Raw genomic sequence first — 27,672 nt, forward strand, 5'->3', positions numbered from 1 at the left:
TTAACATCACAGAAACCAGAAAACTGTCATCGTTAACATCACAGAAACCAAAAAACTGTCATCGTTAACATCACAGAAACCAGAAAACTGTCATCGTTAACATCACAGAAACCAGAAAACTGTCATCGTTAACATCACAGAAACAGGAAAACTGTCATCGTTAACATCACAGAAACCAGAAAACTGTCATCGTTAACATCACAGAAACCAGAAAATTTTCATCGTCAAGATCACAGAAAAAAGACAACTGTCATCCGTAACATCATATCAATAAGAAAAATTTGTCATTAGAAACATCACAGAAACCCAGAAAATTGTCATTGGTAACACCACAGAAACCAGAGAATTGTCATTGGTGACCTCACAGAAACTGGATAATTGTTTTCACCAACATCCTAGAAACCAGAGAATTGTCATTTGTAACATGACAGAAACTTGGTAATCTTCACAGAAACAGGATAATTGTCATCAGTAACAACAAATGTTACCTTCCACTGTTGAAATTCAAAATATTTATCAGCATCAGTCATAGAAATTGAAAAATTGCTACATGATTTATTCAGCGGAGTCTACATACAAAATTTGAGAAAGAGACAATGATATCCTTCCTGAGAATAGCCATAAAACTTTCCTATCGGTCGCCATCTTGTTTTTCTTATTGAATGTGCATCACTACAAAAGAAGTTTGTAAAATCTACTTTCTACAAAATCAATGCAACAAACTTCACCTGTCAAAATCCAAGATAGCCTTAATAGTCAAAATGATATCTAGGGACAGAGGGAAACCTATATAATTAGGAAGTTTGTGGGCTAGGGATAAAGTGTCGGGACACCTTAACCACTCGGCCAGCGCGACCGCTACTCCAGGATAACACACAAGATTCCATCATGTCCGTCTCTCATGTATATGTGCCACGCTTTTCTATCTGACTCCGCCCCATCGGTTTTGATTGGCAGCATGAGGGGGAGGAAGGAGCGTGGTCCCTTACCAAGTCCTGGTAACAGTCCTTGGAGTCGGCCTCTGGAGTCAAAATGATGGAGTGTTTCCCGTGGAAAAGAATGTGATGCAACAGACACCAGTACACCACCTGCAGAAAGAAATTGATGTTACAGCTGAATTGATAGGTTCGAGAAGATGATTAAATCTCATGTATGCGGCCATCTTAATTTTTGACATAAATGGAGTCTCGCAGCAAAGAGACTAATAAACTCTCCCCTTACCTTCAGGGTGTGACAGAGAAATCTCCAGTCTGATGGGTGATATTTGTGGTTGTTAATCCAAGGGTAACAGATAATCAAGAATATTATCCTGACGGTTGGAGATTTCACCGTCACTTCCTCAAGGTCGGAGATGATTATTTTTCTCCTTTTACTACTTATTCATGCAGGGTTCAGTCGTTCAAACATTTTTTGAAATATTGAAAGGTAACACAATATTGGGGTATACAGAGATATCACACCCTAGGAGGTGACAGAGATATCACACCCTAGGGGTTGACAGTGATATCACACCCTAGGGGATGACAGATATATCACACCCTAGGGGATGACAGATATATCACACCCTAGGGGGTGACAGAGAAATCACACCCTAGGGGTTGACAGTGATATCACACCCTAGGGGATGACAGACAAATCTTGAACAAGCAAAATGAGAGACTAATCTGTGTTTTCACAAAAAAACAACAACTTTGCTGCAAAACATCAGCCTCATATCTAAGAATTATGCAAAATATCATAATCGTATAAAATCTATCATATCCCCACACGGAAACATAACCCATTTTTATAGATACAACTATATAATGTTTAATGAAAAAAAAAAATGAAATTTTCTTTTATCTTGGACATTATGTGAGAAATGCATTTTTTGAATGTTGAAAATTGTTAAGTAATTATTATTGACGATGAAAATGAGTTGATGGAAAACAATTGTCAATATCGATTTTTCCCTTGATTGCGATTATGACAGTGAAAGCAAAACAATGTAAGGTAATTTTTAAATTCATGTATTCAACTTGAGAGTGGTTTCTCTAAAACATTTACCCGAATTATAGTCATACATATGTTGATTGTATATGACTAAGAAATTTCATAAATTATACAAAATATCATGCATGTCAGTGTATAGACAATTTGAGTTAGGCTCGCCATGCATTTTTTATAACTAAAACAATAGAAACAGCAAGTAGTATATACAGGCTATCCAATACTTTCAGACAAAAAATGAGGGCAGATTTTTGGGATAGAATTAAGAAATTTTACGGCTAATACAAGGCTAGAATTAGGAATTTAATAACTAAATTAGGAAAGTTTTAGGCATTTAAATATACTTAACTTTGCAATTTTAACAATAAAGAAACTCGCATATTAAATACTTTAAGTACAGGAAGGGTGTTTTCCAAGGTTCCATATTGTCTCAGCTATTATTGATTATAACATTAAAAGTCACAACCATTAAACAAACTTGACACATGGATCAACAGGTCAAATGCCTTTTACTGCAAAATCAGAACTGCAAATTACTTTAGGACACATTTAATGCATTTTCAAAATTGCTAGAGTTAAATTTTAAAAAAATTTGGAATTGACATGAAAAATTATACCTTTTCAATGATTTCCCTTGAATTCAAAATTTTAAATGAGTTTGAGCATCCTTGAATGCAAAATGTTTAAATGAATTTGAGCAAAAATTAAAAAAACCCAGGATTTTTAGGAACTTAAGAACCGTTTGACAGCCTGTATATATCAGAAAGAAGACGTACATTTCTACGTAATAATATCCTAAATATCATACTTACAATAAGGACTGATAAAGCAGATATCCTTGGCGAGGCCACACACTTCTACACACATCGTTATCTCAACAAACTCTGGCTCTTCACTGATGGACAAACAACATGACATCATATTCACAAAAACTCTTTTCTGACAATATTTCTGAAGTATTAAGTCTTCATGACATCATGTTTACAAAAACCTCTTTTCTGACAATATTTCTGAAGTAATACAGTCTTCAAAGTTTTCATAATTCCTATATCTATGATATTTGTTCATACTTCAAGACATCTAGAAGCGGAAAGTTTGGTTAAGCATTAACTAGTTAAAAAAAAAAAAAACTATTTTCTGACAATTTTTCTGAAGTAGACTTCAAAGTTTTCATAATTCCTATATATCTATGATATATGTTCATACTTCAAGACATCTACTAGAAATTAGTTTGGTTAAAGCATTAAATTGGTCAAATTTTAATCTAATATATCTAATATACACTTGGGTAGGGACTACAAACTTGGTCATAAAAATTGGGTTGTTTCTACAAACTTTGCCCTTGGGCTTGGCCTACAAACTTGTCCTTTGAGTTAGGCTTGTCCCTTGGGTTGAGCCTATAAACATGACCCTTGGGTTGGGTTGAGCCTACAAACATGACCCTTGGGTTGGGTTGAGCCTACGAACATGACCCTTGGGTTGGGTTGAGCCCAAAACATGACCACTGGGTTGGGTTGAGCCCAAAACATGACCCTTGGGTTGGGTTGAGCCTACAAACATGACCCTTGGGTTGGGTTGAGCCCAAAAAATGACCCTTCCGGTGGGTTGAACCTACAAACATGACCCTTGGGTTGGGTTGAGCCTACAAACATGACCCTTGGGTTGGGTTGAGCCTACAAACTTATCTTCTAGAAACTATGGTCATTTAAGTGTTTGGCACAGTAGAAGACTTACCAAAGTGGTATTTCCACAACAACCAAATGCGAGTCAATCGCTATGGCTACCAAGTTGTACTTGATTCCGGTGTCCTTGACAATCTCCTTTTCACCAATCACTTTAAAATAAGTGACTCTTTCTTTATCTACTCCATTTGGTAGTGAGGGTGTGATTCTGTAGAAAAATATAACCAATGTATCTATTGATTTGATACTGGTACAAATCAAAAGGCACAGAGGGCCTGTATTGCTCACTTGTAATAATGGCAAAACACTTTTTCATTTAAGCTGTTGTGGTATATGATAAACATTTTTCCTTTTGGGACCTGCCTTCTCAGTACCATACATGGAAGTCAACTGTTCAACTTTTAAATTAAATAATACAACTGTATTTAGCTTTCTGGTTCAAAGATGATTCAAAGCAAATAATTTTGGAAAATTACCTAAGGCTTGATGCGAAAAAAAAAGAAGTAAAAACAGTAAAATTTGAAAAAAAAAAAAAAATTCACTGAATATATCCACATTATTTTGCCATAACATCACCCCTAGACCTCTATATCCCAAACTGGAAGGATGTGGGGTGTTATAAACTTATGTGCTTATAAGCCTTTCAAAAACTTTAAAGTTTTGGAGTGGGACACCGACAATGCATGGGGCAACAGCATTAGTTTACAGTTACTGTTTACTGGTGAGATAAAAAGGAATGTAAATACATGTACAGATGAGGTGGGAACTCAAAATACATCTGTTGACAAAATAATTGATAACTGCTTAGATAGTTTCTCATGTACACGTTTACTACTGTAGTATCTTTGCAAATGTGACATCACACAGGTGTTCTCGTACAAGTGTTTATATATGATATTACAATTATACTACAAAAAGTGCAAAAATGTTATGTTGACCCGGATGGACATATGAAAGGAAAATGGAGTACCCAGAAAAAATCCACATTGTCTGACAGATGACCCCATACTTTTTCATAACCGGTCAAGGAATTGAACCCCGGCCATCCAGGCAAAAGGCAAATGTGTAACCAAACCAACTTTTATACTGACCCTTTATACTCCCACAAATGTTTCTTACTTGTCACTGAGCAGTACTTCCAATGGGAGAAGACTTATGGCGTCAGCAAAAATAAGACTTTCCAAGTTCATCATGATAATGACATTGCGACAGACAGCCATTTTGTTTACAAAGGCAAAATGTTCCAGAACCGTTCTATTCCCATTCAGACCTTGGACCAGGCTAAAATGAATAAAAATGTTGCAATAAACAGAACACAAAACAATGAAGCTGGCATAAAAACATTTTTAGTAATTCAATATCTCGTTAACAATTAAGTTTGCATAAAAACTTTTTTAGTAATTTAATATCTCGTTAACAATAAGTTTGCATAAGAAGATATGAAATATCATTTTCATTATAAACCCTGGTGATCCCAGTCACTCAATTGATATAATTCCAAGTCAAAGTGTTATTGACAGTTTCGGTAAGAAACTCATTAAACAATTGGCATGTACATTCGTTAATATTTTTATGTTATGAGAAATCTTGCTTACAGAATTTTATCTATTTCTGCTTCTTTGACAGCACAGAAACTTTTGCTTTTCTGTTTGTCTGCCATTTGTAAACAACTGGAAGGGAGACAACTCCTTGCAACAGAACATGATGGTCGCCATAGGGGCATGCACTCCAGGGAGATACAATGTTTTATTTCCCTGTCACATGATGCCTTTTGGCTAATCACAGGAACTGTTTTAAACATGAGGTATGATAATATCTTTTATAACATAGCTGGTATGAATTACATATGTGGTGAATTGTATATTATTTTGATATAATTTACCTGTTTTCCTGGTCGACATAATACACCAGGTTCCTGTACACCTGTGGTGGACCACATTCCAGTTTTACATCAGACATAAACACTCTGTCAAATTCCTCTCCATATTTGTCATAGTATATCACTTCACTGAAAAAGTTTTGATTTTAAACAATATGAATATTCATGGTCTGATCACATGACTCTTTATCATTCTCAAATGACAATGCATATGTATACAGAACTAGCACACTGTACGTTGCACTATCTTTATATTTTCTACAAGTAGTGAAAAAAAAAAAGCTCAAACATATTCTGCAACCTGAAACCTTGACAAAAGTTCATCCTTGATACAAAGTTTTATGAAACTTCTCATAACACATACTCTTCAATCTATTCCTGCCTGCCTATTTTAAAGAATTCACATACACTAGTTTTTAAGTAAAGGAAAAATGAGATTTTCGCTGATCAAATGATTAAGCTAATCACCTATTTTAACATTTTTAACAACTGGGGCCCTGAATGGATACAGTTTTGTAATATTGTATAAAATATAAAAGAGCAAGTTAAAAGATGACAATTAAGAAAAAAACATTTGTTTCATCTTCAATGGCTCATTAAATCATTTATCTGAGCATTTCATTTATTGAGAAGGCATTTTAGGATTTTGACACATCTGACCCCTTGTGACCTTGAACTTCATTCAAGGTTATTCATTTAAACAAACTTGGAAGCCCTTCATCCCGGCATGCTACTGACCAAATATCATGACCCAGTTTATCAACCAGTATGTATATGATCCTTACACAGCCTCTGAAAATGATACTGCTTTTTCAAAACAGAAGATTCAATGAGAGATTGTCTTAAGTTTTGACTGGAACAAGATTAAATGGAAACTTAAAACCAAGAATCTTTATATACCTACAATTATGTATATGTGTCAGAGTACTAAAAAAGTATATTATATAATCTGACTCCAAATAACTATATGCTGTAAATCATTTAGATTTAAGAATATTTTCTTTTGAGAATTTACCTCTTCAGATATATTCGTGAATACATGATTTCGTCAACACTGATCTAGAAATGACTTTTTTTAATTCACAAATGATGAGCTTTTTGAGTCATATATCGGTAATTGATAGCTTAAATTGGCTGCCATCCAAATGCGTTATTTTCATACGGGATTCAAACTTGATACTATCCTTGCATATCAAATGCAAAAATAAATCTCACGTGAAATATAAGTGAATTGCAGTATATCAGAATGTATCAATAATAACTTTTACTAAAACGAGTCTTGATCACAAACCTGGATGAAACAGCAAGAGGTACAAGGTCAGCATGAGGTAGGGACAGCATGCTGGTCACAGGAGTCGAGGAATCCCAATAAGGATCCCCGGTATAAAAATTGCGATAACTTTTTATACAAACTTTTGGCTCAAGGAATGTCTCCAGAGATGAGCAATCCACAAACTGTCAACAAAACATAATAAAATAGGAGAAATGACAATGACATTTGTGGGGTTGCAATATCTGCATGTTGTGTGTGTGATGTCTGTGTGATGTGTGTGTGATGTGTGTAGGTTGTGTGTGTGATATCTGAAGTATGTGTGTGATGTGTGTAGGTTGTGTGTGTGATGTCTGTATGTTGTGTGTGATGTGTGTAGGTTTTGTGTGTGATGTGTGTAGGTTGTGTGTAGGTTGTGTGTGTGTGATGTCTGTAGGTTGTGTGTGATGTTTGGTGTGATGTTTGTAGGTTGTGTGTGTGATGTGTGTAGGTTGTGTGTGATGTCTGTAGGTTGTGTGTGTGATGTCTGTAGGTTGTGTGTGTGATATCTGAGGTAGGGGTGTGTGGATGCTGTAGGTGGTGTGTAGTCTGTAGGGGTTGTGTGTGATGTCTGGTAGGTGTGTGGTGTCTGAGGTTGTGGTGTGATGTTGTAGGTTGTGGTGTGTGGATGTCTGTAGGTGGTGTGTGATGGTAGGTGTTGTGATGTGTGAGTCTGAGTGTGTGTGATGGTTGTAGGTTGTGTGTGTGATGTCTGTAGGTTGTGTGTGATGTCTGTAGGTTGTGTGTGATGTCTGAGGTTGTGTGTGTGATGTCTGTAGGTTGTGTGTGTGTGTTGTCTGTAGGTTGTGTGTGTGATGTCTGTAGGTTGTGTGTGTGATGTCTGTAGGTTGTGTGTGATGTCTGTAGGTTGTGTGTGATGTCTGTAGGTTGTGTGTGATGTCTGTAGGTTGTGTGTGTGATATCTGAAGTATGTGTGTGATGTCTGTAGGTCGTGTGTGTGATATCTTTAGTATGTGTGTGATGTCTGCAGGCTGTGCATGTGCATTGTTATACATGATAATAACAGGCCCATGGGTCTTAACTGTCATCTGACTTACAGCAAGGACACACCCTCCATCCCACTTGATAACATATAATACTCACCACAAAACACATGTCATTCTGAACCTGATTAGATTGGATTAAGATCGGGATAATGATGGAACTAGAAAAGCGACCCGGAGTCTTCAGAAAGCAGGTGAAAGGTTCTGCTGTATACTTCCGTCGTGATGTTTGTCCTTTCCTGGCTGTAGCGCTCTCCCTTTTAACAAAGATGCTGATATTCTGCAAAAAGAGTAAATCAAAAGTTACTAGGAAAAAGAAAAGAAAAAAAGGCATCATAAGCTGTTTTGTGATTGCAAACCGCCTCTTCTAACATGACACCATGGCCAGCAGACAGCGATGGTCCAAAAGTTAAGACTGCGTTTGTCACAAAAAATGTGGTACAACAAAGATGAATTTTTAAATCTATTGTTGCTGATAAATTTGAATGAACTGAACATAATTTTTCCCCCTTAATTACCCCAGACATTAGATGCTTCGGTATCAAAAAGATTATAGTACAGTTTCATATGTGGAGCTAGCCGAGTTTCCTGTTGCCCTGAAACCATGTCTAGACATGGTGTCAGGGCCAGAGGAAACTCAGGCTAACGTGAAGCTGGACTTTTCAGGTTAAACGTGTATATTTTTGAATATACATTTTACATATTACTGTGGTTGCCGCTAGGAGTCGTCTTAGTCGACCTCTTGTAGAATTCGTGCTTTTGAGGAGGTAGTAGATTAGCCTACTACTCATTTCGTCCCCTGTTCGCAGCAACTTATTGTGGTTTTAATTTCAAATGTGGGTGTCTTTATACAAATCAATGGTTTCTTGTTAAAGATCGGTAAATCAGACATTCCATGTGGCTATTCATGATGTCATAACACATTCGGAAATGCTCACACCACAACATTGATGTCACTTTTCTTTTCATTTTTGTTGACATTGATGACTTTAGCTAAGGCATTGGTAAACAACAGACATGCATTGGAATTACTGCTAGTGCTTTTCCCTTTTCGAGTGTGTTAATTGAAAGGGCATTATTGAGTAACCGTTCAGAATTAGTGATTATATGCCACTTCATAAAACGGATCCTATCAAACAGCAGAGGTAGTAATTCAGTTTGATTTTGACTTGACCAAAATTTTTTGTCTGTTTGTGTGCTTGTTGGGTTTATCACTCTGTGAACAGTCAGGGTCATTTTGAGGCAGGATCTCCTTGTAGTAGTTGGTGACTACCTCACTGAACAACATACAGGAGGCCCACTGCATGCTATTAAGATCAGTTAGGTTAAGTGTCTTGACCATATATAGACACAACCACAGCAGCACAAACTGGCTGATTTTCTGAGAAACACAAACTGACATGGGTAGGGAATTTCGAACCATGCACCACGGATCTTCACCTGAGGTTACGTCGTCAGCCCTCTAACCGACTGAGCTATAATGGCCCCCTTAACCAACACAGCTGTTTGAACACTCTTCACTTACATTGGCATTCATGAATTTTCCAGTCTCGAAGCATTTTCTCAGTATTTTCCTGCATTTTTCAAGCTTTTCCTCATCCAAATGTAAAGTGTACCATTTTTTGTCTACCTCCTGCAATTAAAGATCAATGTGAAATATCCTAAATTTACTGCAATAATTGACAAGATTTTAGTGACTTTGGCAATACATTTCTAAAAATTCTACAGAAGGATTTCAAAGAGTTTGCTATATTCCCCCTAATGGTCGGTGGTTGATACCATTTGATTCAGAATTGCTGTAAAATAAAGTTTACAAGTAAGTTTAAAACATCCCCCTCCACAGGATGCTTTACATCAAATCTGGATAAAGTCTGTTATTCCCAGAAAATAGAGAAGAAGGATTTGAAAAGAATTTGCTTTAAACCAAATTTGGAAAAAAAATCCAGTTATGCCTAGTGAAGAGAGAACAAGGAATTAGGATTGAGTTTGGTATCTAAATTTCCCCTAATGGCAATGCCTCAGGCTCCTGGCCATCCAGAGCCTCCGTGTATACAAAATTGGTTCCACTTAACCCAAGGATGCTTCAAATATAGACCAAATTCTTTCAATCCTACAAAAGAAGAAGGATTTAAAAGATTTTGCTACCTTTCCCTTATTGGTCCCTGCCCCTCAGGCCACTGGAGTGCCATACCCTCCACTTACGTGTACAAAATTGGCTTTCCTTTTCCAAAGGAGGCTTCAGACCAAATTTGGGTCAAATCTTTCATTCTCACTGAGGAAGGAGATTTAAGAATTTGCTAAATTTCCCTTATTGGACCCTGCCCCTCAGGCCCCTAGGGGACCAGACCTACCCTATTAACAAAATTGGTTCCCCTTCACCTGAGGATGCTCACCTGCTCAGTGGTCTATAACTGGTAGTGTAAACCTGAAGGATGATGGTTTGGTTTGGTTTGTTTAATAATTATTAACAGCCAGGGTCATTTAAGGGTGTGCCAGGGTTTTGGAGGTGGAGGAAAGCCGGAGTACCCGGAGAAAAACAATTGGCCTACGGTCAGTACCTGGCAACTGCCCCACGTAGGTTTCGAACTCGCAACCCAGAGGTAGAGGGCTAGTGATAAAGTGTCAGGACACCTTAACCAATCGGCTACTGCGTCCCCAACGCATGATGTAAGCATGGAAGGAGGATGGATGTCGCACCACGAGATAAAGCTCATCCACAGGCCCTTCTGACCAGATGAGCTAAAATTCATTGTCTAAATCTGTGCATGCAGAATATTGCAATGTACATATTGTATATCACTATACTTGACTAGGTTGAATTGTGTTGCAATATTTTCCCATAGTATCCATAAACCCTATTCCCTGATACCTAGACATTTACCATATTTTACCATTACCTTATACACAGCCTCTCTGACTTTTACATCTAGGTTAACCTTTGACCTTCGCCCATCTGCTCCTGTCCAGATAAGAATGTCGGCATTGAGTTCGGCTTGTTTTTTGGTGGTCATCACAGAGGAACAGAGAAGGTGAATCCTGTTTCCATGGTGATCACAGTACAGCTCCATAGGGGTTGGAGTAAAGCGTAGGTCCGTACACACAACCTGAAAGTATATATGAAAAAATATTAGACATGGTCCAATATTCCTCAATTCTCATTAGGTTTTTTGTTTTTTATTTGTTTAACGTCCTATTAACAACCAGTGTCATTTAAGGACGTGCCAGGATTTGGAGGTGGAGGAAAGCCGGAGTACCAGGAGAAAAACCACCGGCTTACGGTCAGTACCTGGCAACTGCCCCACGTAGGTTTCGAACTCGCAACCCAGAGTTGGAGGGCTAGTGATAAAGTGTCGGGACACCTTAACCACTCGAGCCACATGGCTCAGTTACATGGCGGTCAATATTTTTTTATTATGACCTGAGGAGCGTTTCACAAACAGGGTGTAACTTACACCCGGATGTAACAATTAATGTGTAAGAGAGTCCCTGTTCGTAACTTAATATGTATGGACCGTTTCACAAAACTGCATGTAAATATCTCCTTAAGCTACGTAAATGTAAAAACTTAAGAGCGACCCAAGTTCAAATTATGCGTGAAAATTGACGAGAACTCTTCATTTGGAGGGCCAAAAGCTGTTTGTTGACAAACACAAACAATGGTGAGTGCAAAAAAGAGATGACAAGATTTTACCCCGACACAGGTAGATGTATTTGTTGACACTGCTGGGGAGCACCTTGATATCATTCAAGTAAGCTCTCCTGTAGTGATAGACAGGTAGGTAAGATATACACCTGACACCGACAGGTAGGTAAGATAGCAATACAGCTGACACCGACAGGTAGGTAAGATATCGATATAGCTGACACCGACAGGTAGGTAAGATATTGATACAGCTGATACCGACAGGTAGGTAAGATATCGATACAGCTGACGCCGACAGGTAGGTAAGATATCGATACAGCTGACACCGACAGGTAGGTAAGATATCGATACAGCTGACACTGACAGGTAGGTAAGATATCGGAACAGTTGACACCGACAGGTAGGTAAGATATCGATACGGCTGACAACGACAGGAAGGTAAGATATCGATACGGCTGACACCGACAGGTAGGTAAGATATCGATATAGCTGACACCGACAGGTAGGTAAGATATTGATACAGCTGATACCGACAGGTAGGTAAGATATCGATACAGCTGACACCAACAGGTAGGTAAGATATCGATACAGCTGACACCGACAGGTAGGTAAGATATCGATACAGCTGACACTGACAGGTAGGTAAGATATCGGAACAGTTGACACCGACAGGTAGGTAAGATATCGATACGGCTGACAACGACAGGTAGGTAAGATATCGATACGGCTGACACCGACAGGTAGGTAAGATATCTATACGGCTGACACCGACAGGTAGGTAAGATATCGATACGGCTGACACCGACAGGTAGGTAAGATATCGATACGGCTGACACCGACAGGTAGGTAAGATATCGATACAGCTGACACCGACAGGTAGGTAAGATATCGATACAGCTGACAATGACAGGTAGGTAAGATATCGATACAGCTGACGCCGACAGGTAGGTAAGATATCGATACAGCTGATACCGACAGGTAGGTAAGATATCGATACAGCTGACACCGACAGGTAGGTAAGATATCGATACAGCTGACAATGACATGTAGGTAAGATATCGATACAGCTGACAACGACAGGTAGGTAAGATAACGATACAGCTGACAACGACAGGTAGGTAAGATATCGATACAGCTGACGCCAACAGGTAGGTAAGATATCGATACAGCTGACACCGACAGGTAGGTAAGATATTGATACAGCTGACAATGACAGGTAGGTAAGATATCGATACAGCTGACACCGACAGGTAGGTAAGATATCGATACAGCTGATACTGACAGGTAGGTAAGATATTGATACAGCTGACACCGACAGGTAGGTAAGATATCGATACAGCTGACACCAACAGGTAAGATATCGATACGGCTGACACCGACAGGTAGGTAAGATATCGATACAGCTGACACTGACAGGTAGGCAAGATATCGATACAGCTGACACCGACAGGTAGGTAAGATATCGATACAGCTGACACTGACAGGTAGGTAAGATATCGATACAGCTGACAACGACAGGTAGGTAAGATATCGATACGGCTGACAACGACAGGTAGGTAAGATATCGATACGGCTGACAACGACAAGTAGGTAAGATATCGATACGGCTGACAACGACAGGTAGGTAAGATATCGATACGGCTGACACCGACAGGTAGGTAAGATATCGATACAGCTGACACTGACAGTCAAAGTCATCAAGTCAAATGTTGTGATTGTTAACTATTGTTTTCATTCATTTTACAATGTATCTTTGTAACTCGGACAACCTGATGAGCCAATTCATCTCGGACAACCTGATGAGCCAATTCATCTCGGACAACCTGATGAGCCAATTCATCTCGGACAACCTGATGAGCCAATTCATCTCGGACAACCTGATGAGCCAATTTATATTTGTAACTTGGACAACCTGATGAGCCAATTCATCTCGGACAACCTGATGAGCCAATTTGTCTTTGTAACTCGGACAACCTGATGAGCCAATTCATCTCGGACAACCTGATGAGCCAATTTGTCTTTGTAACTCGGACAACCTGATGAGCCAATTTATCTTTGTAACTAGGACAACCTGATGAGCCAATTTATCTTTGTAACTCGGACAACCTGATGAGCCAATTCATCTCGGACAACCTGATGAGCCAATTCATCTCGGACAACCTGATGAGCCAATTTATATTTGTAACTCGGACAACCTGATGAGCCAATTCATCTCGGACAACCTGATGAGCCAATTCATCTCGGACATCCTGATGAGCCAATTCATCTCGGACAACCTGATGAGCCAATTTATATTTGTAACTCGGACAACCTGATGAGCCAATTCATCTCGGACAACCTGATGAGCCAATTCATCTCGGACAACCTGATGAGCCAATTCATCTCGGACAACCTGATGAGCCAATTCATCTCGGACATCCTGATGAGCCAATTCATCTCGGACAACCTGATGAGCCAATTCATCTCGGACAACCTGATGAGCCAATTCATCTCGGACAACCTGATGAGCCAATTCATCTCGGACAACCTGATGAGCCAATTCATCTCGGACAACCTGATGAGCCAATTCATCTCGGACAACCTAATGAGCCAATTCATCTCAGACAACCTGATGAGCCAATTCATCTCGGACAACCTGATGAGCCAATTTATATTTGTAACTCGGACAACCTGATGAACCAATCAAATTTTTCAAATTATTTCGTAGTTAGCCCACGCATCAGTTGTATTTATATTTGTGGTACCATAGCAACCATGAAAACAGCGAGAGTTTATACATAATAACCATTTTATGTTATACAGTATATGTTTCCAAAAGCGTACCATCCGATTTTCCTGGAAAAAAGGCAGGGTTGTGCTTACAAGGGCAGGTTGGATTATTAGGTTGAATACGATTGTTACTTTTTAAGATCTTTGGTATACTTAATAGTGAACTCACCTGTAGAATACTGACGTTCCATGTTAAATTCGTAGAAAGACTTCCATGTCACAGTTTCGACAGGCACATGTGGGAAACACAGAATTCTGCACAAGTAAAAGAACACTGATTTATATTTTCACTTCTATAAGCTATCATGTTAACATCTGTTACCATGAAGCATAAGCTGCTTCAAGTCTTTCTTGCTAAAGCCACAGTCATATTTTACGTCATACATGTAGTTAACATAGTTGAGGCAGTCTTAAGAACGAACATAACCTTAGTTAAACATATTAAGTATAGTAAGATCTAGTTCAAGGTTGTTATATTGTTTCATAGATTTATAAGACTCAATAGTGATTGTTTTAAAAGTGATGAAACAGGGTCCATTTGGCATTGCATTCTTTTTATTGTCAAAGAAATCTAGAACAATTTTTCAATTTTTATACACATATATGTTCATTTTCTTTTACCATAAACCTGAAGGGAGAGAATTTTTTTTCTTTCTTTATATTCATAGCAATTTCTGATTACAAAAAAAAGTAGGTTTTCTGATGAATTAAAGACTAAAAACATTATTGGGTAGGAATACATTTATCACTTTTAAGACCCCTGGGATTGTGTGACTTTTTCAGCAGGAAATAGCTGTAAACTCTGCCCTGGTACTCACCCTGTGTGTGGGTCTAACTGTACTCCTCTGATCGAGGGCAGTATCATCTCAAAGTCTCCCGTAATTTTTCCATCCTTACTCAGTGTAAGATTGACATCAATACTTCTCATGTCAGCTTCCCAGCTCCTTCAGCACAAAATCAGACATTAGACTAAGAAACAAAAGGCCCATTGGGCCTTATTGGTCACTTTAGTTCTGATATAGATGATTTTTTGCTTTTAAACCAACATTTTTAACACTTCTCATGTCAGCTTCCCAGCTCCTTCAGTACAAAATCAGATATTAGACTAAGAAACAAAAGGCCCATTGGGCCTTATTGGTCACTTTAGTTCTGATATAGATGATTTTTTGCTTTTAAACCAACATTTTTAACACTTCTCATGTCAGCTTCCCAGCTCCTTCAGCACAAAATCAGACATTAGACTAAGAAACAAAAGGCCCATTGGGACTTAAAGGTCATTGGAGTTCTGATATGTATTCCGATAGATTTTTTGGCTTTTAAACTTACACTTTTTACACTTCTCGTCCCAGTAGTTTATTCATTTAACTAGAACACTGACAGGTCAGCATGATCTGCATATCCACCCATAATCATCAACAAGCCATGAACAATATACATTATACTGGTACATATGTTCTTTGATGTGACTCTCGTTTCTTTCCACCTCCCTTTTTGCTAGGCTAAATAAATACCAGTAGAGTACTTAGTTGTCAGTTTTACCTTGTTTCAACTGAACCACACTCCAATAGCAGTCATAGCTATTGTCAGAGATAATATTTGTGCTTGAACTTTGGGTTCAAATGACCTTGACTTTGATCCTGTGACCTTGATCTTTAGTCAGTTGACTTCTTGTTTAAATCCAACCAACTTTGCTTCATATAGACATAACAAATATTCATGTAATAAAATGCTTGTCAGTGAAAAGATACAAAATTTGAATGTGACATTACTAGTTGGGCCTAATTACCTTGTAAATTGATTTTGGTTTTTGACACCAGCATGTATTTTTTGTGAACTTAACTAATATCATGACCATGTGCCTCTTGGTTATTGACAGTAAGTCACTTAAAGATTTTAGCACATTTGACCCCTGTGACTTTGAAAGTTGGTCAAGGTCATTCGTTTGAACAAACTTAGTAGCCCTTTAGCACAGCATGGTACTGGCACAATAGCATGATCATGGGCCTCTTCGCTATTAAGATTTTAACACATTTGACCCCTGTGACGTTGAACGTTGGTAAAGGTCATTCATTTGTTGGTAGCCCTTTATTCCAACTTGTCACTGGCCTGATTTCATGACCCTCTGACTCCTGGTTATTGAGAATTTGTTTAAAGATACATTTATCCAACAGGATAATGTTAGTAGCCTTTTAGCCCAGCATAGTAATGGCACAATACCATGATCCTGGGCCTTTTGGTTTTCAAGAAGAAGTTGTTTAAAGATTTAAGCACATTTGGCCCATGTGACCTTGAAAGAAGGCCAAGGGCATTTATTTAAAAAAAATTGGCAGCCATTCATCATAGCATGCTACAAGCCCAATAACAGGTCTTTGGACCTTGTAGTTACAAAGAACAAAACTTAGTAGCACATCAACCCTATAGTACAAAAATTAAATATATTTATACTTCTAACTCCAGTAGGACCTGACTTTTAGACACCCTTATCATTCTATAGTACAAGAGGCCCAATGGGCCTGCATCACTGACCTGGTATTCACTTCTTTGATAGTTTCTGTCTTACAGATAATGGAAAGAAGTTGTTCATGTACTTTACTAGTGACTTTGAATAAGAGTCAAGATTATTTCACATTGAAATTTTATTATGCACAATTCCAAGAAACAGCAATTATCTTGATTCTAGACCTTTTCTTTAATCAGAAGAAGTCATTTTAGTATTTTAACAAATTTGATCCATGTGACCTTTAATATGGGTCAAGGTCATTTTTTTCATATACTTGATGATCTTTACTACAGGAAGATATCTGCCAAATATCTTAAACAGAAGAAGTTGTACGAGTGTTAAAAATCTCTGGCTTTTCAGATTGCCCATTCTTACTTCATTAGAATCTGACTTTATAGACATCCATTTTATTTCTAGAAGAAACCCTGACTTTCAAGTCTACTCCTTACTATATAGAACCTGACAGCCCACTCTCCTGTTAGGATGACCTTATTTGTCTACACTAGAAAACCAACTTTCTACCTACACATGTTGCTCTGTGATATTGGAGAACCTTGGAGGTCCCAGCCTGGTCCTCCAGAGTACAGACAGAGGTTTAGGGGTGTCAGTAAAAGGCCTCTGGACCATCAGCAGTAGTACTCCCCAGGGCTGCCTGGATATCCTCCCACTGCTGCTTGTCTCTTGTCCTGGGGCCAGAGTAGAGCCCCCTACATACCTACCACAAAGAATATTTATCAACTTATTTTACACTTTTTGTGAAAGATCAGTATGTCACAATAAAATGTTCAGATAACATAAGGATCAGTACCTCACAAAATTCAACACAAAACATTATTTACATTCACATGGCCAAGTCACGATATAAGCATGCAATCTATGAGACAACAGTCATACTGGGTGTTGCTAAAGTGATACACGTCCCTTACCGGCCCTCTGCTATAAACTGGTAACAGTGACATTGTTGTTGTTCCTAAAAGTAAAAGTTCCCCTCTGACAGAGGTAGTGACCCTCCATTACTCACCCTGAGTATGTTGGGTGGAGGGTAGTGTTTAAATGTTTCCCTTTGTCAGAGGTTGATTTTGAGGGTTGAGGTTGGTTTGAGGGTGAAGGAATGTCACCCAGTACTCATCCTGAGTGAGTTGGGTTGGGGGTGGGTGGTCACCCAGTACTCATCCTGAGTGAGTTGGGTTGGGGGTGTAGGAGTGTCACACAGTACTCATCCTGAGTGAGTTGGTTTGAGGGTGAAAGAGTGTCACCCAGTACTCATCCTGAGTGAGTTGGGTTGGGGTGGGTGGTAAAGGGGTCAGGAAGCCACCCATTACTCACCCTTTGTTGACATATGTTCTGTAGGCTGTCGTCGAATCCTTTGTCATTCCTGCCCAGGCATATATCTGTGACAGGTAGAAGTAGACCGCAGGACAACTCTGGGCGATCCTCTCAAGGCATTCCACACAGGAAAGCAGCCATGACTTCACATCATCTGAATAACCACACGAAATACACACAATGAATATCTGATCAAGCTTATATCACCATTGGATTGGTTTATTTGTTTTTTGTTTAACGTCCTATTAACAGCCAGGGTCATTTAATGACGTGCTTGGTTTAGAGGTGGAGGAAAGCCGGAGTACCCGGAGAAAAACCACCGGCCTACGGTCAGTACCTGGCAACTGCCCCACGATTAGGTTTCAAACTCGCAACCCGGAGGTGGAAGGCTAGCGTTAAAGTGTCGGGACACCTTAACCACTCGGCCACCGCGGCCCCATTGGATTGGTACGTCACAATAAATATTCGGGTAACCTCAGGATATTTATGTCAAAATTGAAACAAATTTGTTCAATGAAAGCAGAACAATATGCTAATTGTAGTATTAGGCATTAGTCCTGTGAACAACCAATCAGAGAAGTTGTAACATACCTCTTCCGATCCTGGCATGGAAACATAACAGAGACTCTGCTGCATATATTCCTGGATGCGGAGTCTGCAATCGTTCTCTATCAGCAAAGTGGATTGCGAGAGTCCATGATTTGGATGCTTGCTCAGCTTTGAGTCGGGTCATTGGTCTATAGATACAGTGAAAATAAAAACAATTATACATAATCACATGTCTCACCTTGTAAGGCATGTATTAGTTTAAAGCTCAAAGTTTTTATTTACAAATTTAATCAAACATTGGCCAGTGCTGTGAAACCCTGTCACATTTTCTGTCACAAATTCATCAAACAAGGGTTTAGCTGTTCATGATCAATGAACAAGGATATCTTAACCCTTGTATAAAAATTTGGCTGGCCAGCACTCTGCAAGCCTGTCAACGGAATAGACCCATGTTAGATTCTATTAATCTTAATCTTCGTGTGAGTGTTTGGCTGGCCAGCATTCAGAAGCCTCGTGCAGCCGAGCCGAACTCTTACACTCAGGTTGAGATTTCCCCATCCATGGAACAGACCCATGTTAGATTCTATTAATCTTACCCTTAACATGAATGGGATTACCCTGTAAAGTTCTCGAGAAGTACTGGTACGTGGTGACCAACTCCTCCCTCACCAAGCCCCAGATCAGGGCAGCTAAAGTAATAATAATCATTGGTGGTTCTTTCGTTTACATAATCAGGCAAGGGAAAAGTGTCTGAGTTGTCCGGGGTTTTTTGAGGGATGACTGCTGAGAGTAGAAAATGGCTGACAGAAATTGGTTGCTATAGTCTGGGGTTTTATGAGGAATGACTGCTGAGAGAAGAAAATGGCTGACAGAAATTGGTCGCTATAGAAAATAAATGAGTGGCCCCATTTCAAAATCACTGATCATTAGTCACATTAGACAGGTAGTGGCTATACAGAGGGTTGTTATATTGTAAAATCTCACGGGGAATCAGCAAATTGATCAATATAGCCAGGTGGTCATTAGAGCAGGTTTGACTGTATTGTCATAGTGTAAGCTTAATAAGATTCAAAACAAATAATTAATTTTACCCTTGATCATAGGCATCAGCACACAGGTCTTTGGTTTGTTGTTCAACTTCTCTGATGATTCTTTCTGTTCTGTGTTTTGACTTAGCCAGAACTGCATCCTCCGCCCCTTTGTAAAAGACAATGGCTGTCTCAGCTTCGTCAAAGTGCGAGTACATCCTCCCGACTTCGTATAAATATCGTGCTTTCATTCTGCCTGAAACGATAATTGCAATCTATAACTGCAAGCTCACTGCACTGGGGATGGTCATCATAAAGTATTTATGCTAAATACAAGAGGCCCCTTGAGTTTGTAATACATTGTATTTCTGTCAATTTGACACCTTTTGCCCCCGCCCATAAGCACTGGGGGTCAGTTGGGCCAACCCCTCACTAGGCTCAAACATGACACCCAAGGGTCATGAAATTCACAATTTTGGTAAAGGACCTTAAGACCTTTCAACTGCATCTGTGAAGAGTATCGATTTTCTTTTTACAATATCTGGGAGTTGCTACTGGGCAATCTGATTAAAATCAGCTGTTACATGGCTACGTTTACTATGCACTACGCCTGAACATCTGAAGGTGCTCCGATCAGGGTCACGTTCAGGTGACCTTTCGATTAGCCAATCACATTGCCGCTGGCAAAATCTGTCCAGCGCTTCGATATTCCTCGTGGCGGTACGCTTAATCATGATAAGATCTGAGAGTAATCGAACAGAGCTCAGTGATTCAAAACAATATGTCGGCTCCCCTAGGTGCGTCGTTGACCACGACACCTAGGAAATCGCACGGGGTTTGCAATTTGTGCATACTTTGTGGTTTTTCCTTTACTCAAACGCTCACTCACACAGATGGAACAACATCAATTGAAACATTTTATGAAAGAAAGCTTAAATTAAATTCTGAACGAGTGCAGAGAATTGAAGCGTTCCTGATACTACGCCTCCATCAAAACCAAGTCCAAGACAACGGTGTTTGTCAGAAGTGTTATCGGCAATGTGATCGACTGAGTAAAGCAGAAAAAGAAATTCGTAATGCCAGAACCGACATGGTTAAGAAGTTTAACGTGGTTACGGGGTCATTAAATCCATCGTCAGTGGGGACATGCGAGAAAAGGATGGTACGCAGTCCTGCCGTAATGCAACACCAGAAGAAAAGTAAGGGATGTTCATCGCCCATCACAATCAAGGTGACACCTGTTAAAATTGCACCATTTACAAACCATGCTACTAAGACTACATCAATCACCACCCCTAAAAATAAAACAGCAAGGAGATCTTTAGGTTTTTCTCAGCATCCTACTCCGAGATCAGATTGCCATGGAGAAGTTGAGGTAAGACACTGGATCAAGTTAGAGAAATATAGACAGTACAGATTTAATGAGTTTCAAGTTTATTTGATAGACATTGGTATAAACAATGGGGTAATATTCAATTAGTTTCCTAAAGCAGACAGTCTGTTATTACTGTTCTATCATGTTATATCTAAGTCCTTGTTTATGCATGCTTGGCATTGCTTGATAGAAAACAAAAACAATCAAAAAATGAATCAAACTTGTAACATACAGTATACAGTACTAGTCTCTACAGTAGTTTTTTTTCAGTACAACAAAATCTTGAAAAAAAATGAAATTATGGTAATGCTCATTAAAATTAAATCAACATTATCACAAATCTCTGTTACATTATTATGCATTGACAGTTATTAATTCTTTATATTTGTTTAATGTTTCAAATTATTGTTAAGTGGAATAACTTGTACTGCATTCTGTCAAAAATTCACCATTGGTCAGTAATTGGTGAATATGAATTGATTTTAAATAGGCCTGCAATGTGTGTCTCAAATTCTGATTTGTAAATTTGAGTTTGTTTATTTTGAAGATTCAATGTTTATTTATTTATTAATTTTGGTTGATCAATGTATGCAAACTCAGTCTATTCTTGAATTTCTTCCAATACACATGTTCCCAACACATGTTTAACAGAAAAACTGATTTTGCTTTCATTACTCATTTTTATAAAAAAATATATGTTTCAGTAATTCCTCTTGTTATCAGTTCTTGCATTGTGTGTTGGTTTACTTGCAGGTTCACAGCATGTTGTTTGAAATAGTCTCTTACAGAGTACATGTAGTTGAGTTTATCAAAGGACTGAAAGGTATATTATTGTAGTAAGTTTACAAACATAATTTGAATTTTTAAATGCCATGAATAATTAGATATTTGTAATATTTTTATTTAATATCATAAGAAATGACTATGTTTAATGGAAAAAAAGATGGCATATATCATTTAATATAAAGTGATGTTAAAATTGATTTAAAAAAAATTAGTTTTATTTGCTTGTAAAATGTCATGAATATGGAAAGCACCTTACATGATGATTTTCACTTATTTTGTCAGTTTCTGTAAGTGTGTAGAAAGTTGGATTATCTTGAAATTTACCTTTGAATTGAGTTCGAGTTGAAAAGTGATTTTAAATAAATATGTATAGTATATATGACATGCTTGACTTTCTTTTTCAGATATCAGTATGGTATCCAAGTGGGAAAAAAACAGAACTAGTTGTGAATGAAGATCACAAAAAAATATGTAAAGCAATAATGAAATCTGAAAATGTAGAAAAGTCCATATTAGATATACTAGTTAAATCCCAACCAGGGGAGGTTGTCAGTGCAGCTTCAAAAATCATCGGCACTGAATCAAATGACTTGTGCAAACGCCAATCCGGAACAATTTTACAAAACAAAGAGAAAACAGATCTGATGACATTTACATGGAATTAGTTTTATGATGAAATACAAATCCGTGCCCCGAATACTTTTCAAGTAGTTTCAGCAATTGCCAGTGACATTCCGGTAACTCCAACAGAAAACAAATGTATGCACATACTTTACACACTGGCATCAGGACTTCATGGAAAAACAAATCAAATATCTGCCATCCAATATGGCATAGCTATGATATTACTTCATGGTGGATGCACACACAGGGTATGGATCAAACCTGAAGATTTATTTTTAAAACAGTATTTGTGGAGATGGTTAACAGATAAGGTGAAATTTCGCATGATGTTTTATGAATTTTGAGATAATCAAATATAAGTTTAAATGTACAATTATTAATATACATTTCTCTCATCCCTACCGGTATCATACTGGTACATGTAAATTGCAGTATACATGAGTCAAGTTTCTTTTAAGTCAATATGATAAGTGATACTGATTATACAGTAATTTTCATATGTCAAAACATCCAGATTAAACTGACATTATAGTTTAATATTTGTGAAAAAAGAAACATTTTTCAAGTATGTTATTTGTTTAAATCTATGATTCCAGGACATAGACAGACTTTGCAAGCTTGGAATTTGTGTCAGTTCAAGTTCACTTCACAACAAATTGGCCTCATGGATACACACACTTGATGAAGAAGTATTGGCTCTTCGAACTGAGTGAGAGAAAGGAGGCAACAATAAATACCAGTTAGTGGGTGACAACTGGGACAAAAACATTATACCATCTTTCAGGCATAGTGCATAGTAAACGTAGCCATGTAACAGCTGATTTTAATCAGATTGGCTGCTGGGTTAATATCATGGTTATTGAGAAGAAGTTGTTTAAAAAGATTTACTACATTAGACTCGTGTGACCTTGAAAATAAATCAAGGTAATTCATTTGCACAAACTTTGTAAGTCCTTTATCCCAGCATGCTACTTGCCTAAGATCATGGCCCTTAGACTCTTGGTTACTGAGCCGAAGCTGAAATGTATGTTATCTACGCAGGATGCCCTGGACAAAAGGCGATCACAATAGGTCACTTGAGACTTTGTCTCAGGTGACCTTAAAGTCAAAGAGTTTAACATTAATACTGAGATTATTTACTGGGAAAACAAATCAGACAACAATCATTTTGTCAGATGTAGGTAAAATTTCAGACTCAGCCTGGAACAATAAATGTTTGAATTTATAGCCTTAATTTGTTTTCATACCACTCTATGTGACCTACATTTCTCTTCCTTGGATGCTAGATCAGAAAACAGGTGGGCAGCCTTGGAAATGAGTCCTCGGGCCCAGAACACGTACGGCAGTACTTGATGGTAAAGATTCTTTATTGTAAGAGGGAACCTGAAAATACACAAAAATATTACATCTGATTCAACCATTATATTGGTACGTATATGATGAGTTTTCAAATTTCTGGTTCTTTTTTTAGTAATAGCAACCTTGATATTGACATTTGAAACTTTTTAAACCCATACTACACATCTGTATATCAAAGATATCATCATGTGATATTTCAGAAAGCTGTCTGATGTATTTGGACAGTATATTCCAAGTTATAGCTTTAGTAAAAGTGACCTTGACCTTAAGGTTATAAACCCCTAATGTGCTTTGTATATCAGTGTATCGTCATGTGAATTTTTGGCCTTAGGGCCTTAGATGATGCATTTTCAACAGCGGTTTCATTAAATAACATTCCTTAACTTAATGAAATTCCTTGACTTGAAATTTTCCAATTTAGGGAAGCATAACAGATTTTAAGAAAAAACCCTTAAGTATAAAGAACCTTACTCCAATTCTGCAATGATCTGAAATGTTTTAACCCCTATTACACATCTGTAAATCACCGTGTAAACCCCCCCCCCCCCCCAACTTCCCCTGAAGCGAAAGAACTGACGGACTGATCTGATGAACGAACCAACAAGACAAAGATTTCTACGCACTATATATATATATCTAGGTCACAATGTAATATGGGGCCTCATAAAAATTCTCATAAATTTATCAAAAATGTGAAAATCTGTCTTGATTTCATTTTGATACATCAAATTTGGGATCGCCTGGATATCATTTTTGGTCAAATTTTTTCATCTGCAAAATTTATGGATATTAGAAAGTTTTGTCAAGCATTTTTTCCACCCCAAAAAATACCTGTGCAAATTACACAGGTGTGCAAGTTACATAGTTTTAAGCATTGTGTAGAATTTACACATGAATTTGGCTGATTCTGAAATTGAACCTTATTTTTATGTTAACCTGTTAATTGATAAAATGATTGTGTTATCTATAATTTTATTTCACGAAACAATATTCAGCAGTTTTGTTTTCAGTATAGGGGCAGACATGTTATTTCCTTTCGTCAGGAATTCCTCATTATAAACTAACATTATTTCTGACCAATCAAAACATAATATTCACTGCATTTACTGCTGAACTGTTGTATGATGTAGGTTTTGAATCTCAAACATGAACGGCACTTCTGAAAAACTTACTTCTTTTCCAGCTCGGCCTTGATTCGTAACAGCATCCTTTCCATATCAGCTGACAACATGTCTTCTTCTGATTGGCTGTTAAATCCCCGCCTCCTGTTTACAGATTTGTGAGGGACCGTTGGAAGCAACATGAGATCAATAACATTTGCCAGGGCTAAAAAATATAAGACAAATATATCATATTTAGAACAAAGCATCATATTACAACAAAAGATGAACAAATCAACAAACAAACAATTGAACCTTGTTATCTAGAAGTCAGCGGGGGTCACGAAAAACTTCAAGATATCCTAAGTATTCAAAATTTGAAGAAACCAATTTTAGGTATATTTCATATGGATTTTTTTTGTTGGAACTGAATTTTTAGTTCAAGTTTAGTTGAGTCTTTAAGTTATCAGAATTTGAGAAAAAAACTTTTGATGGTATATACATTTTTTGTATAGTGAAATGTCAGTGGAGAATAAAATAGTTTGTTGACAAATATTATCACATCACATTTTGTAGCCCGAGTTTCCTCTGGCCCTGACACCATGTCTGGTGTAAGCCCCTACACCAGACATGGTGTCAGGGCCAGAGGAAAACTCGGGCAACACATTTTTTTGACATGTTTTGAAAATTTACATTTGACAAAAAACATGAAAATCTCATATGGCCCCGTATCAAAGTTTACAGAATGAAGAAAATGAATCGATAAAAATTTCTTAATGAAAAACACTGTTCAAGTTATTTAGGAAAAGATCTTAAATTACTTCTGACTTTTTTAGATTCTGTGAAAATAGTGCAGGGATCGAACCTCTTCTTTTTTGTCTCTTACCTGATAGTTGGAGAGTGAAAGTAAGATGATCTGTTTGGGTTTCATACTGTGTGCTCCAAACAAACGTGTATGGTAGATAACATGTGGCTGATATCCTATTATAGGAGTGATGCTCATCATAATTTCGCGATACAATATCTTTTGAGTACATATCTGAGCACCAGATGTTTCGATACGGAAATTGGAGTTTGCATGGTATTCGATATTTGAGATCGTCAGCGAATTTCTGTTCGATAAACGGAAGTATCTTAAACAACCATGATAACTGAATCTTCTGTAGTCCTAAACGACTGTTGGAAAGTCTTAAGATTGATTTAATTCCCCCCGGAATCAATGTTTGTGTTCTTCTGCCCTTGTGGCAACTTTCTGGATGCAAATATGCAAAGTTCTACCAGAGATGGAACTTCAGCAAATACACACCTTGCTGTAGATAGTGATAATTCTTCCTTCAAATACAGAAAATCTACATCTACATAGTCAGCATTACCAAATGGAAGTACCGGACCCTCTAATTTGACTGTTTCTTTCCTTTTCTTTTTCTGCTTTTTACTGCGTCCTTTAGAGGGCATTGAACTTGTATCAACTTTAAATGTACACAGTGATGTAACCTTCTCCTTTACAGGATCCACAGATTGAGTATGATCATCAGAATCATCTCCAGAAAAAGTTTCATCAAGAAAACACTCGTCCTGTTCTTCTTCAGCAGAGAAATATTCACTTTCTCCAGAATCATCACTTTCATTTCTTAAGACATGAGCCAATGGATCAACAATGATGTGTTCGGGTGATAAGATATCCAATTCATCATTTTCTGGGTTAATGGAGGAGGAGGATGATTTCTTAGACCGTCTGCGTTGTCTTCCTCCTTGGACAGGAACATGTGACTCGGCACAACTGAATTCCTGAGACACCATACGAGTATAGGCCTTTTGTTGCTTGTTAGTTACCAGAAACTGCAAGCCTTTCAAATCTTCTTTCTCCGCCATATCTAGTCCTCCTGAGACAAGAAGTAAAAAATCATCATCATCATCATCATTTTGCACATTCTTTTGTGTATTACTCTCTAGGCGAGATGTACCATTTCATATCCAAGGTTCACATATCTTAATTCATTCTATATGAGATCATAAAACAAGTGGCCCAATGGGCGTGTATCACTCACCTGCTACCTCCTGTTTACCATATTTATCCTCAAATAAACTCCCTTCCCATATGTAAAACTTTAGTGACAAAGCTTTGAAAGTTTGTAATCATGCATTTTTAGCTTACTATTTCAAAAATTGATGATTCTGCAAAACTGATAAGGGGACTTATGATTATCTGATAAGAGTCAAAGTTGAATGAACACAATAATAGATCAAGAGGAACTTGCTATAAAGTTTGAGAAAAATCCTTTTTAGTACTTCTCAAGAAATAGCAATGAAAAAGCTTATCGTATTATATGATGGTTGGCTAAAAACTATGGTATGGCAAAAACAGGGAAAGTAAAACAATCCAGATTGAACATACCGAAAAACTTAATAAATCATGATCAGTTGGTTGAAAACAGTTACTTATGGCGCGGGAAGGATGTCATAATTAAATATTTTTGCCTAGGCAAAAATATTTCTGCCTAAGCAAAAATAATTTTGCCTAGGCAAAAATCGATTTCTGCCTAGGCAGAATTCGATTTTTGCCTAGGCAGAAATATTTAATTATGATATCCTTCACGCGCCATAGTTACTCGCCTCGTCTCTCAACACACTCAGCCTAGGATTATAATAATATATTGAATGACAGAGGGGGTACCTGTTGGTTAAGTGGAATATAGAATCAGAAATTTTAAACCAGTTAAAAACAAGACTGACAGAATATTGGAAAACAA

At 37.8% G+C, this 27,672-nt stretch overlaps 2 protein-coding genes across 2 annotated transcripts; both read right to left on the reverse strand.

Annotated features, from left to right (window-relative positions):
- On the reverse strand, nt 1-14,530 carry LOC117327011. Its single transcript, XM_033883820.1, has 10 exons — nt 14,445-14,530; nt 10,761-10,967; nt 9,389-9,496; nt 7,964-8,143; nt 6,842-7,005; nt 5,554-5,679; nt 4,791-4,952; nt 3,724-3,879; nt 2,802-2,884; nt 1-1,088 (listed from the first exon to the last, which is right to left on the reverse strand). Exons 2-10 carry the CDS (start codon nt 10,929-10,931, stop codon nt 859-861), a joined length of 1,380 nt encoding a protein of 459 aa, XP_033739711.1. The 5' UTR covers nt 10,932-10,967; nt 14,445-14,530; the 3' UTR covers nt 1-858.
- Nucleotides 14,404-26,486, reverse strand: LOC117326734. Its single transcript, XM_033883456.1, has 9 exons — nt 25,809-26,486; nt 24,995-25,148; nt 23,728-23,846; nt 19,742-19,934; nt 18,693-18,838; nt 18,102-18,255; nt 17,302-17,490; nt 15,094-15,219; nt 14,404-14,530 (listed from the first exon to the last, which is right to left on the reverse strand). The coding sequence occupies exons 1-9, from the start codon at nt 25,957-25,959 to the stop codon at nt 14,404-14,406; spliced, it is 1,359 nt and encodes a 452-aa protein (XP_033739347.1). The 5' UTR covers nt 25,960-26,486.
- Nucleotides 26,487-27,672: the final 1,186 nt, after the last annotated feature.

This window comes from Pecten maximus, chromosome 5, assembly GCF_902652985.1.
Source record: "Pecten maximus chromosome 5, xPecMax1.1, whole genome shotgun sequence".
Lineage (NCBI taxonomy): Eukaryota > Metazoa > Mollusca > Bivalvia > Pectinida > Pectinidae > Pecten > Pecten maximus.